Consider the following 14,285-nt stretch of genomic DNA (forward strand, 5'->3'; position numbering starts at 1 on the left):
AATTTTATGGTGAATAATGATGTAACAGGACTATATTTTTCATCCTTTTTTACTTGAACAAATGCCAAAAGATGTGTCTCACCGCACTGCGTGATGTAGTCGATGCAGCTGAGTACAATGACAGGTATATCTGTGTCTGTGAGCTGCTGCTGACTCAGTGTGTCTCCTCCGCTCCCTGCCGCTGCTTGGATAGCCCCACACCAGCCGGCAAAGTCCAACTTCCTTTCTCCCTCGATATAGAGAGTTCTTAATAAAAACAGAGACACAGTCGAAAGAAGAAAATAAACAGGTGATATATACAGAAGTATTTTTTCTTGTTTCTCTAATTTCTCTATTTAGAAAGGTGTGTGCCATTAGAAAATTAGAAATAGGATTTTACACCACTACTTGCCCTCACCTGCCTTTCTCCACAAGAACCAACACTTCATTGTCTTGTTGAATTGCTGTAAGGGGACAAGAAATGACTATTGAATCTGACCAACACATGCCTGTTGCCATCCTTGTTCAAAATATATTAATTCTATAGAGTAAAAGGGTCTTTATGGGTTTGTCTTCTTACGTCTCACTTACAAAGTTCATTGAGTTTACGCAGGTGGATCTCCTCTCCCTTGCTGTTCTCCAGGTAAACATGAAGAGTAGAGCCAGTCAGAGCGAACCAGCCGACCTTGGATTTCTGTAAGTTCAAGCCATCTTTACACTTCAGCCGTCCGATCCGCTCAAAACTCAGCCTCAGCAAAGGCTCTGCTGTGGCTGGGATAAAAGTCTGCAGACAGGAGAAAATGAATTAGAAAGAAATAATATATTCCTCTTTTTCTCATACCTCATTCGATAAAAACTTTAACATGTATTGCTGTTACAAGTACACAGTAAGTACAGTGGGCATTTATAAAGTCAGCAGTCAATCATGTGGCTCCTCAACATTTTTTCCTCTCTGCCTGACCTCATCTGACGCATCCAATTTTCCAATAATAGCCCAGTTTAGCACATACTTTGGTGGCTTGATTTCTGCATGAAACATTTACTGGCTTTCAGCAGCCAACAGCAGAAGCTCTGGAGGGCTTTTATCACACCTTGATGATTAAACAATGCTATTTGAAAACACTTTTTCTGACAACAAGATACCGTTTTCCTCTCTGGCATGATTTGCATATCTCCTGTCCAATCAGAGCTCTGCCGTTTCAGGTGAATAAATGGAAAAAGGAAGGACTGGCTATGCATAGTGGTGCAGAAATGTTACCTTGGCAATACACTTGACCCACTCCTTGTGGCTGTCTGGTTCATCAGTGCCAAACAGATAAATACGCTCAGATTCTGAGTAGACTTCAAAGGTAAAGTCATACCTGTAATTCACAAAGAGATCATGAATGAAACGGCAGAAAAGATACTCAATTACATTTTTTGTTTTAAAATTCAGAACTTTTCCAGACTCAATTTTCTGATTTTATTGCAAAGAAATGTTTTCAGTTCTATAAATCGTGATCAACCCCATGTTGACCCCAGTTTAGCTCCTGATTAGCCTGAACTGGAAAGTTGACAAAGAATTATATTTTTTAAAATATAATGTCGTTGCAACATTCCTAGAAAATGTTTATCAATGTGTTTGGTTTAAGCTATAATTACTTGTTGAAACCAGACATTTACATACAGTTTAAAAAAAAATACACAACCTTCTTTCCCCTCACTGTTTGAAATTAAATCAGACTAAATATGTTAGGTCAGTTAGAAATAACGAAATCATTTCTAATAGTGAAACGCTGGTATGAGAGCTTTTGTTTTACTTTCTTCGAATGCATAATGTGAATACTTTTCTTAAGTCTTTGGTAGAATTGTCTTAACTGCACGACTTGGGTCACACATTAATTTGTTTATCCACCCAAAAGCTTCTCACAATAGCTTGCTGGAATCCTGACCCGTTCCTCCTGACTAAACGTAACTGAGTCAAGTTATGTAAGCTCTCTTGCTCACTTTTTCAGCTTTGCAGACTTTCTATGTGACTGCAATCAGAACACTGTTTTGTCCACTTCAAAACTGAAGGGATTTGTTGTCCTTAATTTACTTTGTAGCTACTTTGATGGTATGATGAAAGTTAATGTCAGCCTGGAATACCCAGTTCTGCCTAAGGTTTAACTTCCTAGTTGATGTCTTTAAATGTTGCTTAATTATTTCCACAAAATGTTTTTTCTTCATTGTGCCATCTATTTTATCAAGTACACCAGTCCTTCCTCAGAACTTCCTCATAACATGATTCTGCAACTACCTCTACTTCACGTTTAGGATGGTGTTCTCCGTCTTGCTGTCTTCCTCCTTTTTATTCCAAATGTAATGTTGGTCATTAGGGCCCAACACTTCAAGCTTAACTTCATCAGATCACAGGACAAGTTTCCAAAAATAAATCGAGGTCTTTATCCTGGAATGTATTTGCAAACTGTAATATGGCTTTTTATGTTGCTATTGCAGTAATGGCTTCTTCCTTGCTGAGTTGTCATTCAGCCCATATCAGCACAGGACTTGTTTTACTGTGGATAATGACACTGTCTTGCCAGCTTCAGGCATGTAAGGTCTTTTGCTTTTGTTCTGGGATCAGTCTGCACATTTCAGACCAAAACATGTTCATCTCATGAACATAGAACTTATCGCCTAAATTTTAAACTGCATTTTAATTTCCCTTTGGGATCAAAAGTGTTTTTGAATTGAAATGAATCTGGTTTAAAATGTATTTACAGCAATTTTTGAATCATGTGAAAGGAACATTTGTGGTTACCCGTGTTTCTCAGGCGAATCGACAGCCAAACAAACAATTTCCGATGCTTTAAGTGTCCCGTTAGGATTGGTGCTCTTGTCGTGTTCATAGTAGCTGAAGATGCCATCATTTAGCATGCACCAACGACGACTGAACTCTAAACAGAATGCCAAGCATTATAACAAATTTTCAGCATGAAGGGTACTTTTCTTATTTTTAGCCTATTAGATTGTTCATAAAATATCATTGTTGACCAGTTTAATATATTCACATAACAAAAATCAAACTTATTACTTAATAAACCTTTTGGTTCACAGATTTTTTACACATACCCTCTTTCACTTTGCGCTCCGCCACAGCCCGCCCCATGGATGCAGTTTTGAACAAGTAGCCCTCGTAAGACACGCAAGGAGGCGGTGGGTAATGTTTCAGATCCATATCAGCCTCCACCTGTAACTGGGGCAGCTCTAAAAACAATATAAAAACAAAATAATGCAAAGGCACAAAGTGAAAAAGAACAGTTATCTGCAAAACTAATGAAACTTTGAAGATAATTTGAAGTCTGCATCTTATCACAGATTATTATCTTTGTCCAAAACACAACTATAGACGTTGACACAAATGGCATAGAAGTTTGAGATGAGATGATTATGAGGTACTTAAACAACTTCATATTTATCTACATCTCTTATCTAACCCATTCAAACCTAGAATGCATCAGTACAGTAAGAATTTCAGCCTCGTGTAATGCAACTATGACAATTTCATTTTTAATTCAACTTTCATGGTTATGTACAACTTTAAATTGACACGTTTCTGGTGCCCAGAAAGGAGTCAAATGCTGTACCTGTGTTGAGGTTGTGTTTGATTAACTCGGCCTGCAGAGGTTGGGAATGTGAACTGGCTAGGGACTCAGGGGACGGACAATTTGCCATACCGGTTGAACAATTCACATCTGCACCGCAGAAAATCAGGCTCAGCGTCTCCAGTAAATCACTGCACTGCACATTTATGCAGAGGGCCTGGAGAGAGACAGCAGAACACCAAGATACATCAGTAAAAGCGCAGTTAGATTAAGACATCTGCAGATAAGCAATGAAACCAAATAACGTTTTTTTTTCTCCACTCATTTCTGACGGTGAACACAAAAAACATGTAAATTTCTCATTCATTTCTTGCATAATAAGACAAAAAGGTAAAATAATAACATATCTAGTCTGATTGGAATGCTAATAGATACATAACATATAAGAGCATGTCAATGAAAGCATGAAATTCCGTGAAAGAGGTGTACAGAGCCCCATGCAGGAAGAAAAACGGCGAGTGACTGAGGGTCATTGCGCGTAACACAAACCCTGTAAATTCTAGACACTAACAGGTACCATAGAATTGCACAAAAATCCGTGAGGGACGGCGGAGTCCCTGCTCGAAATTCCGTGAAAGAGGTGTACGGAACCTCGTGCCGGAAGCCCATTGAAAGGCTGTTTACATCGTTTTAAACTGTGTGATTGTGAGCTTGACTGGGAATAAAAATACCAATAGGTATTTTGTTCCATATAACACAGTAGGAGTGTAACAGGTAGACCTTTTATGGATGCAAACTCGACTAAAAACCCACCTGTTTAGGATTGTAATCAATTACAAATTTATTGATGGAACCTGACTTAATGTCGTGTTTTGATTGTTGATTCTATGTTGCATTGTGTTTCTGTGTTTGATATGGTGTAAAGCACTTTGAAATGCCTTGCTGCTGAAATGTGCTATACAAATAAAATTTTATTTGATTGATTGAAGAGCACAAATAACATGATTGATAGGGTTATTTTGTCACAACCTGCAAAGAACCAGCCAGAGACAGAGATTAGGTTTCTTTTGATTTCTTTTCTGCAGAATAGGAGAATTGAGAACAGACGCGACGAATCGCTGTCAAACACTGTCCGGACTCAATTCTACCAGTTCTTTCTTTGCATTTCTCTTTATTGTATAGAAAAAGGAGGTTGGGCTTCTCTTCACACAGTCACACAGAGAATTGACCAACCGTCTTTACATTCTGGAACCTCTCATGGACATGCCCTTATAAGGGCATGTGGCTGACCACAACTAATCAGTTACAGATGGAACTAATAACACATGAATGTTTAACGTTTTTAGCTTCCAAGCAAACATCCTAAACAAAGTTAATAACATACTACAAAAGAAAGAGAAGTTAAGTAAATATAAAAAGAAGAATAATATGAGAGTAATAATATAAAAGAATAATATGAAAAGAATAATATGAAAACATAACTTGTAAAATAAACTCATGAGTAAATGAACAGGATTATCTCCAGTTATATCACACCATGTCAAGTCGTGTGCAAACAAGCAAAGCACTTCTCCAGAAATAGCTGAGAATCTAAATCAACATCACAAGAGAGCAGAAATGTGAAAAGAAAGGCGTGATGGAAAAAAAGGGTAAAGAGCAGATTAAACATTACCACATAAGGACTCCCCTCCATTGACAGACTGATGTGTGCATTATATTTTGGACACGATTTAAAACCACTCTGTCCATTTAATACGTTGCCAAAATCAAAACAAGATTCATGACTGCTTTACCTGGTAAGGTTAATGCCACAATTGAGTCTGAGGCCTTCACAGAACAAATGTATTTAGACTGACACTAAATCAGACACTTATAAACTGCTTACAATCTGGATGACTTCTGAAGGCTTTTAATTTTAGTTAAAGTAAACGGGCTAAATACAAATTTCAGACCATGAATCATTACCTTTTTCATTACAATGAAAAAGGTAATGAGTCCTTGTCTTTATGTGAAAGACAAGGACACAGAAGTGTCCTTGTCTTTCACATAAAATCCCAATAAAGAGAAGTTTATGATTGTAAAGTTACAGAGCGTGAGAAAGTTCAAGGATCATGAGCACAGTGCCATTGCAGGGGGGGCGCGGTGTGGATGAATGAAAAAGAAACAAAACAGTTACACAAAAATGTTTCACTGTAATGATGGTTTGTAGTGTGTTTTGTTGCAACCTGAAGTGTGAAATAAACTTCAGTGGAGTTTGAAAACAAAATATGTGTATAGATTTATGTCTGGTTGAACAATGTGTCTGCCCAGTTGATTTTTTTTCTTTTTTGGGGGGGGATTTTATTGTAATCCATAGGGGGGCCCAGAAAATCTTTGGGAACCACTGGTTTAGTGAGTCTTGTACACAGAGGAAACTAAATTTACTAAAAACTGTTGTAAATGATTCAGGACGGGGTTTTTCCTACCTTTAATAACTATGTTAGCTGCTTTCTTGGCTTATAATGAAGATATTTGAAGTTATTATGGCAAAACAAAACCAGATAACACACTAGAAACTCTATGATAACATCTGTATATTTTAGTAACACCAGAAAAACAAAGATAGTGAAGATATAAAAGCAGATTCATTTTGGTAACAATTTTCTTTATTTATTTCTTTATTTTAAGATCTCAGGAAGTTACCTCTGATTCATGCAGTTGCACTAAGATACACACACATGCGTCTATCTTGGGATAATCCCAATAAGCTGTTTTGGATCAGACTGAGAAATTCCACAAGTCTCCGTCACACACCAACACATCCAGACTGTGCCTCTCCTATGTTTAAGCGCCATTAAAACTCTGCACACAGATCCAGACAAACAAACCAATTAACACAGATTAAAATTGCAAAAGAAAACCCCTAACACACACACACACATAACAAACAAACACACGCCCAGAAGACACAAAAAGAATATAATTCTGAACAAAAGCTGTGGTCAGGCATCTGGAGACGAGCACAATCTCATGAGACTCAGCATGATACACGCCACATTACTGCAACAATAAAACTGCCAAACAGTGTTTGTGTAAATCAGGCTTTCTTCACAGCTCCTTTTGGATTTTACAGCACATACATCAGTCATTCAGCTCTTAATGGATAGAAGAATGGTTCTACTTATGTATGGAGCCTGTCAAAGTCACAGTTTGGAGACACATTTTCTGGAAAATGTTATTCTAGAAGTAATAAGGGAAAATAAAAGTCAAAACAGAAAGAATAAGCAAAGGTAGATAAAGTGAATTAGTGATAATATTGATCACTTGAACCATGGTAAAGTTAAGAGAAAAGAAAAGAATTTCACAAGACCTGTTTTGAATGCTGATGAGCTATCAGAATAGTAAACAAAGACATGAGTGGCTGTATGCTCAGAACCATTAGGATCAATAGCAAAAAATTTACAAGTGCTGGTCAGTGGAGCGAGTGTGTCGCTCCTTCCTGTCCCTCCCTTTTTCTCTTACTAAATCTTTCCATTATATGTTAAATAAGCTGCTACTAATAACCCAAAGGTCATGGTTGTTATGAGAACACAGCTATGATTAGTTATCGACTCAGTTTTAAACTATGATTTATGGAGAACAGTGCAACCCTAGAAAACTACAAATTGAAGCGCACCCCAAACACAGAAATTATAGCTACAAACTTGGGGTTTGTATCGACAGTTATGGTTCATTTCAGGTCTGATGCTTGTTTTTGACAATCAAGGAAACTGATATTTGCTAGTGTTATTTGCTGGTGATACAAATAAGAGTAAAATATATGAAGTGCCAACAACATCTGTGAACCTGTAAAAGATCAAGATCAGTGTTCCCCACTCCCACATTAATAATCTTGTGACCTAAACCAAGTAAAGTGATGTGCAAAGTGTAAAAATCCATTACTCAGAAACAATATCACTCCAACAAAGTTTAGCAACATGATATTCCTGGCCAAGTTAAAGTCTGTCTCATGCGTGCCTCTTTTTAAAACTGATGTTTTTTGGGGGGGGGTTAAATGTTATATATGTTTTATATTGCTTGTGCAGTGTAATTTTGTTCTGCGTTGTGCCTTTGGGGTGGTGCTGAATAACAATACAGTGAATGTTGAATGTTAAAGAACAATCTTGAAGCTGATCAGCTCTTATTATAAAGATAATGTCTTTAGGTATGAAACTTTTATTTTGAAGTATAAAGGTAGAAGTTTTTAAATTTCCATGCTTTGTTGACAGAGTTGATTAAAAACAAAAGACTCTTTGGGCTGGCAACACATGTTTTGTGTTGAAGAAACTTCTACCACATTTAAGTGTGTTTGTTTATTTGTTTGGCAAAATTCTGGGGTACTCTAAAAAAAGAAGTGGTAACATAAACTAGATACAAGACCCCAGCTTTGGCAGCCACTTCAAGCATTTGACATGCCAAGCTAAATCAATCTTCATCAGTGCAGAAAGAGTGTCTGCATAGCATAGTTTGAGATGAAGTAACATCATTAGCGGGCCATTGGTCTGGCAGATATGCCAGAGGACATACAGTAGGTTGAAGTGTGAGTGACAATGTCTCAAAAAGTTACAATTATAAGAAAATTATTGTTTGACTGGTCTAAAAACATGCATTTTATTAAATAGGTCTTTCTAAATTGCTCTAGTAATTTAGTAAATTGCTAACTCCTTTAGGGTAAGTTCTAAAGGAATAAAAGTTTTGAAAAGTGCTTAAATACTTCCCATTTTGAGGACTTCTTTGACTTTTCCAAATTGATCAACATGATCAGACTGTAATGCAGTGAAGATTGTAAAGGAAAAATAATACTCACTCATTGGACATATGGAAAGCGGTATCATAATGTTTTGAGATTGTTATATTAACTGTGTTTAGTGCTTTGTAAACTAAACAAATCCAGTCTGCTGTTCCATGTGGACGCACGTGTGAGAGCAGTGTATGCGGGTCAGTGTGCTGCTCAGATAAAGCCGATCAACTTCCCTTTGACTGACTGATAGGAACCAACTGGAGCAAAGTACAATGAGGAAATGGGTTGTTTGAGTGTTTAAGACCTCACCCTTCAACATCTGCTCCCTATGAAACAGAGCAAAGTATTAGCACCCCCCCCCCCACACACACTCACACCCCTGTACGCATGCACACATACAGATGAAGGGAATACAAGAATCTTGCTCAGTTTCCCCAGGGAGAAAGAGAGGCAGAGAGAGATTTTTATCTGGGTGTGTCTTAAAAATCACAGACCTCCATCCGCCCTTTGCTGCTCCATTGGACAGAGTTGGAAGAAAATGAAAAGATGAGGGGAAACAGAAGAAAGAAAAATGTCATGAAAAGAAGATGAAAGGATTTAAGTTTCTATTTTCATTCAATGATTGTACTTGGCTGCAAACTCACTATATAGAAACAGACACCAACACATTCAAAGACACAATATGTTGAAAGAAGGCCCACACAGCCACACATATACACAAGCGTAATACACACTTACGCTTGTGTATTAACTCCAGATGAGAACAACACAGGCCTGCTCCAGCATTATGTCACCAGGAACAATTTACAGAGAAAGGGAGGAGTGAAAATACAGACAGATTAAAAAAAGAAGAATGAAGAAAAAAGAAACACCAAAAGGAGAAGGGAGAGGGTAAAAAGCTGGAAAATAAATAATTGTCTGAAATCCTACAGTGTGAATGGGAAAATGAGTCACTTTGCTGAAATAGAAAAAAGGTAATATAATAAAATTAGCAACAGTAAGCTAACTGAAAACTAGATTTTCTTTTGAGAACCTAACTTTACAACCCCCAAAACGAAAAAACAAGCCAATAAAAACCCATATTTTACAACCTCTGGGGTTAGTTTGTGTCAATAAATACAATAAACATTCAGATTATAAAAAGCAGAGTCTTTATACAGTTTATTTTCCTTTTAATCATGTAAAGGACTTTGAACTGTCTTGTTGTCAAAGACAATTTAATGTGCTGAGAATGTACTATACAAGTAAAATTTCCTTGCCTATACAGCAGATAGTAATACTCTGTAATACTGTTGCGCATCTGCTTCAAGCAATACCTTTTGATACATTTGGCACTGCAGCACATCTAATCAACAGCTAAATTGTGCTGCCACTGATCTTTTTTAGAAATGTCAAAAATCTCTGAATTATGCATTGTAACACACATGCAATATATACATCACATATAACACTAATGTGGAATTTACTAAAGAGAGACTAACATGTAGTGACAATGCCTTTATAATTATGCTTCTCATGATACACTATGCAGACTCTATGTGCAACGGTAAAGATTCGCTTTCCTTTAGCAAGCCAAATCCTGCAAGTGGCTCCAACTGATGACAGCCTGACCAATGTTCTGATTAATTCAGGTGATTCACCTGACAAGCTTTGGAGCACTTATACTCTATAAATAGCACATTGAAAAGTAATCCCCAGATACACAGGTGACAATTAAACATCAACCAACATATAAGCATGACATCACAGGAAAAAGTAGCTTATTATGCTCTCATAAGTAGCACACTGATTATTTTACACAATTCACACAGAGTAAATGAAATGGAACATATTGCAAATTTCATAGATGTGAACAGGCTTCAGGTTTTCCCTTTTGCACTTTGTTTGCTTCTGTTTATGTTTAAATAAGCCCATATACAATAGAAGAAACAGCAGAAGATTGAGCATGAAAAAGTTTGGCTCTGCTTGTAGCAAGGTTATGTATATATGTTCTCACTCGGTCAGGATATCAAAAACTCATTGTCATATTGTACAATTTTTACTGTTGACAACTTTTTCCTACTTTCTGTTTATCTTCAGACACATTGTCTTTGTACATTCAAGAAGTCTATGCCAAGCTTTATGTAACAGCACACTAAAGAGGATGTTAGACCAATGAATGGCTGTCTTTGGATTCTCAGCTCAATGATGCCAAACCAGCATGTGTCCTCTTCAAAAACCAAATACAGTTTGCCAGACACATGGGGGGATTTCTTTAGCTGTTCAAAGACAGTTAGAACATTGTTTGGGTGACCAATAACACTGGTATATCATATCATTGTTTCAGTGGTTTCGTCTTCATCAATCGCCTATGTTTAATATTTGAGTTTGAAGCCTCTATAATAAAGTTTAAAACTATTACCTACTTTATAAGCGTATTAAGACTACATATATTGCTGTCACTGCCATTCAACTGACTGAAACAAGCCTACTACGCTTTTCCTTTGGTTACAAGAAAGACTAATTTGACTTTATTCCAATAATTCTACTTGCGCAAAACAAACATTTATGGTGCAGAAGCCAAAAGACAGCGCCCTGTAGCTTTTAAAAATGTACCCGTTTTCTGAATACAGTTAGAAAACAACAAGTGACATTTCTTTAAAAGCAGCTGGACACCCAAGCAAATGTCGTCAATTTGAGTCATGTGGAAGTGAAAGCTGAAGTTTCACTCCAGTAGAGAATGATCTGGCTGCATGTGGGAAAACCAACATCTATTAGCAATACAAGTAACTAAATTTCTCTCCATTTTATGTGCCTAAGCAGGAAAGGAACATAGATAGATAAACAGATAGTTCACTATGTGTCATATTGGATTAATAAGACACAAACCACCATAAAAGTTAATAAATAACGTAATGGGAATAGCAACGGTTGGTTATTTTGTATGCTCAAATTGGGGCTGCATGCTGAGCTCCAAGTTGGAATTCCAACTCTAAGGCCATTATTATTTCTGACTAGAAAGTAAGAACATCCATCTTTAGAATAGGGATGGGATTTACAGTTCTTTGAAGGGAGACAAGTCTTACCAATCTTAGGCATTGTCAATTTCAAAGAGCAACTGGCTCATGTTTATATTTAGTTCAATAAATTAATCACTAGGCTTTCCCCCACCCTGTGTCCTAATTATCAGAATAGTTTTCTAACACAGAGACCATTGAAGTTAGACCATACCTGCTTAAGCTTCATTTTGCTATTGGCTCTCCACTCAGAATCCAGAATTCAATCCAGATCAAATTAAATCCTTCTACCCACACACTGATGAAGACCACTGGTAAAATTTACAATAGAGCTGTCATCCACCTTTGGTTTGGCTAAAACTGTGCAATTAAATAAAAACTTTAAAGTCAGGTTTTAAACATGTGCTGCAAGGAGCTGTGCAAATACAAGCGGACACAGCATTCCAATGGAATGTCTTGTGGACACTGTCCAATCAACACAACATCTGCTTGACCCAACATGTTGCAAAGAAAACACAGCTGTAATTTCCTGCGTTTTGTCCTGCCTCTTGTAAGCTACAGACTGACACTCCAAACACCATCAGACTTCCAACTGTGTGAGAGCATCTCCAAAGGAAAGTCCCTCGCTGTGAAGGAGCATGTGACTGGCGGCAGAAGGACGAGATCTGAACCAAATTGTCCACACATTCTCCTGCGCACCTTCAATATCTACAAGTGAAAAAACTTACTGTTTCTGCTTCTGTAGGCTCAGGGTGCTGGAAGACCTGTTTCCCATAAATGTATGTAATTAACCTCTTATTTTGACTTTTTGGCTTCTTTTCCACCTTCTTCAGCCAGATCTGGTATTATCTTTCTGAGCGTCTACAACTTGCCAGACCAACCTGCATAAAGCTTGTTCTTGTTTACCCGTCTTCCTTCCATTTTTGCCCATTCCTCCTCCTGAAGATCCCAATTATCCAACTAGTTGAGGAATCTAATTCTGCTATAGATGCCTTATTGACAAAATAGAGCTAGGCCTTCTTTGTGTAAAGAGTGCAGAGTGATATGACTTTTAGTAATGAATCGCTCTTGCATGAAACATTAATTGAACTGGTGATCTATAGTTGGCCGCATGCCGGTCATGAGAGAGCAAATGGCAGTGAAATGGTGTTAACTTATGAGTATACATGCACAAAAACAAAAAAAGGGGCACATAAGCATGCCCACACATGCACATTAATATGCATGTTAACATATCCCAGCCCACTCCAGTGAAGAAAATACACACAATCCCTTCAGTGTGCTGTGCTCTCACAAGCACAAACCAACGAAACAGTTTTTTGCAGCTTCAAAACTATGCAACATAAACACAGTCTCACATTCATTTGAACAGTTTCACAGAGATAGCATTTAGACTCAAAGTCCACTAACACACAGTCGACCCTTGTTAAGAAGACACATTTATCCTCGTATTGTTAACAAAATCAACCGTGTGGAAACCAGACTGCAGGCACACTAAACATTTTCACTACCCTCTCCTGCAAACACAGATTTTAGCTTCAAGTTTTCAGTTCCCTTGACACACAGCTCAATTTAACTGTCAACTCATAGAAGTTAACAACAGGTTTATAATAAACTCCTATAAATACACTATTACAAAAACCTTAAATCAGACACAGTTCACAAGCAACTTACAGATGAGACAAAAAGCCAATAGGGAGCAGATCAACTTTCTTGAGCAGTTCCAGCCAAACAATGAGGACAGGAGAAGGACGAAAAGCAGTGGAGGGAGGGAGAGGCGGAGTTAGAGCACATTCCAGTTAAATCAGTGAGTAGTGATGTCATATTCAGGAAAAAAAAAAGAAAAACACAGAAACAGTAAAATAAGGCAGGACTAAACCAATATACCTGTATTTAGTAAAATGTATAGCTACATAAAACACCCTTAGTGCTGAACTTACTGTCTACTTATTCCTAATCTTTCCCAGGATAACTACAAAATTGCATAAAAACAAATATTTTTGAAGACACACCCAATGGGAAAAGAACAAGTGATGGACTAAAGAATTTCAAGTATTTTAGCTTTGACAGCAATAAAACAGGTAGAATAGCTGTCAGCTATCTGTCAAAAGCCAATACAGCTGTTTTACTTGAAAATGCAGAAGAGTATAAATTCGCATCAACAGAAAAAAAGAGTAGAACCAGAAGCTTAAAATTTTTTTTTAACTTCCTTTATCTCCCTCTGCAAATTGCAAACACCTGACTCACTCACTCACACACACACACACACACACGCTTTAGGGAGGGGAAACAATAATTCATAGTCAGGTGTTAAATGTGCGTCAACAACATACTGTGTGTGACCTTGTTGCTGCATGTGGGTTAAGTCGCGATTAAGAGACCAAACTTAAACTGAAACGCTAAGATTTTTGACCACAAATCCTGAATCTCAGCAAAACCACAAAAAAACCTTCATAATTCCACAATGTCCTACAGCAGACTGTAGGTTCAGAGGTCTTTCTGACACAAAGACAGAAAGACAGTGATTGGAGAGGATTGCTGTAGTTCTACATCCAAGCTGATTTGCAACATTTTCTCCCAGGTAAAAGGAGCAAGAACACAACATTTACCAGTATGAAATCATTTTTGTTTAATTTATTCTGACATTAAATTTCACAAATGTACAGTACAGACCAAAAGTTTGGACACACCTTCTCATTGAATTCAATGAGAAGGTGTGTCCAAACTTTTGGTCTGTACTGTACATTAATGTTAAGAGGAGGTAGCAACCTTTACAAGAAAAGACGCTTTTGCACTGTAACAAAATGAAACTCATTTAAAGCTGCAATTGTTACATGACATTTAGAAAACAGTTAACTTTACTAAATGTTTTAGTTAACTAGAAATGGAAAAAAGGAAATTTGTTGTAATTTCAGGAACCATTTAATTCTTACTTGTGGGTCGTAAAATAAAGAAGAGCATCAATCTTTAGGAAAAAAGAGGATG

The 14,285-nt window shown here is 37.3% G+C and overlaps 1 protein-coding gene across 6 annotated transcripts in view; it reads right to left on the minus strand.

Moving 5' to 3' along the window:
- The window catches only part of arap1 (ArfGAP with RhoGAP domain, ankyrin repeat and PH domain 1), a 73,018-nt gene that overhangs the window by 19,072 nt on the left and 39,661 nt on the right, over nt 1-14,285 (minus strand). For all 6 annotated transcript variants that reach the window (XM_032590896.1, XM_032590895.1, XM_032590894.1 and 3 more), the window contains 7 exons: nt 3,588-3,762; nt 3,073-3,207; nt 2,762-2,897; nt 1,238-1,340; nt 571-763; nt 398-443; nt 83-246 (listed from right to left, as the gene is read on the minus strand). In XM_032590896.1, coding sequence (XP_032446787.1) covers nt 83-246; nt 398-443; nt 571-763; nt 1,238-1,340; nt 2,762-2,897; nt 3,073-3,207; nt 3,588-3,762 — 952 coding nt within the window. The remainder of the gene's footprint in view (nt 1-82; nt 247-397; nt 444-570; nt 764-1,237; nt 1,341-2,761; nt 2,898-3,072; nt 3,208-3,587; nt 3,763-14,285) is intronic.

This window comes from Xiphophorus hellerii, chromosome 18 (assembly GCF_003331165.1).
Source record: "Xiphophorus hellerii strain 12219 chromosome 18, Xiphophorus_hellerii-4.1, whole genome shotgun sequence".
NCBI lineage: Eukaryota > Metazoa > Chordata > Actinopteri > Cyprinodontiformes > Poeciliidae > Xiphophorus > Xiphophorus hellerii.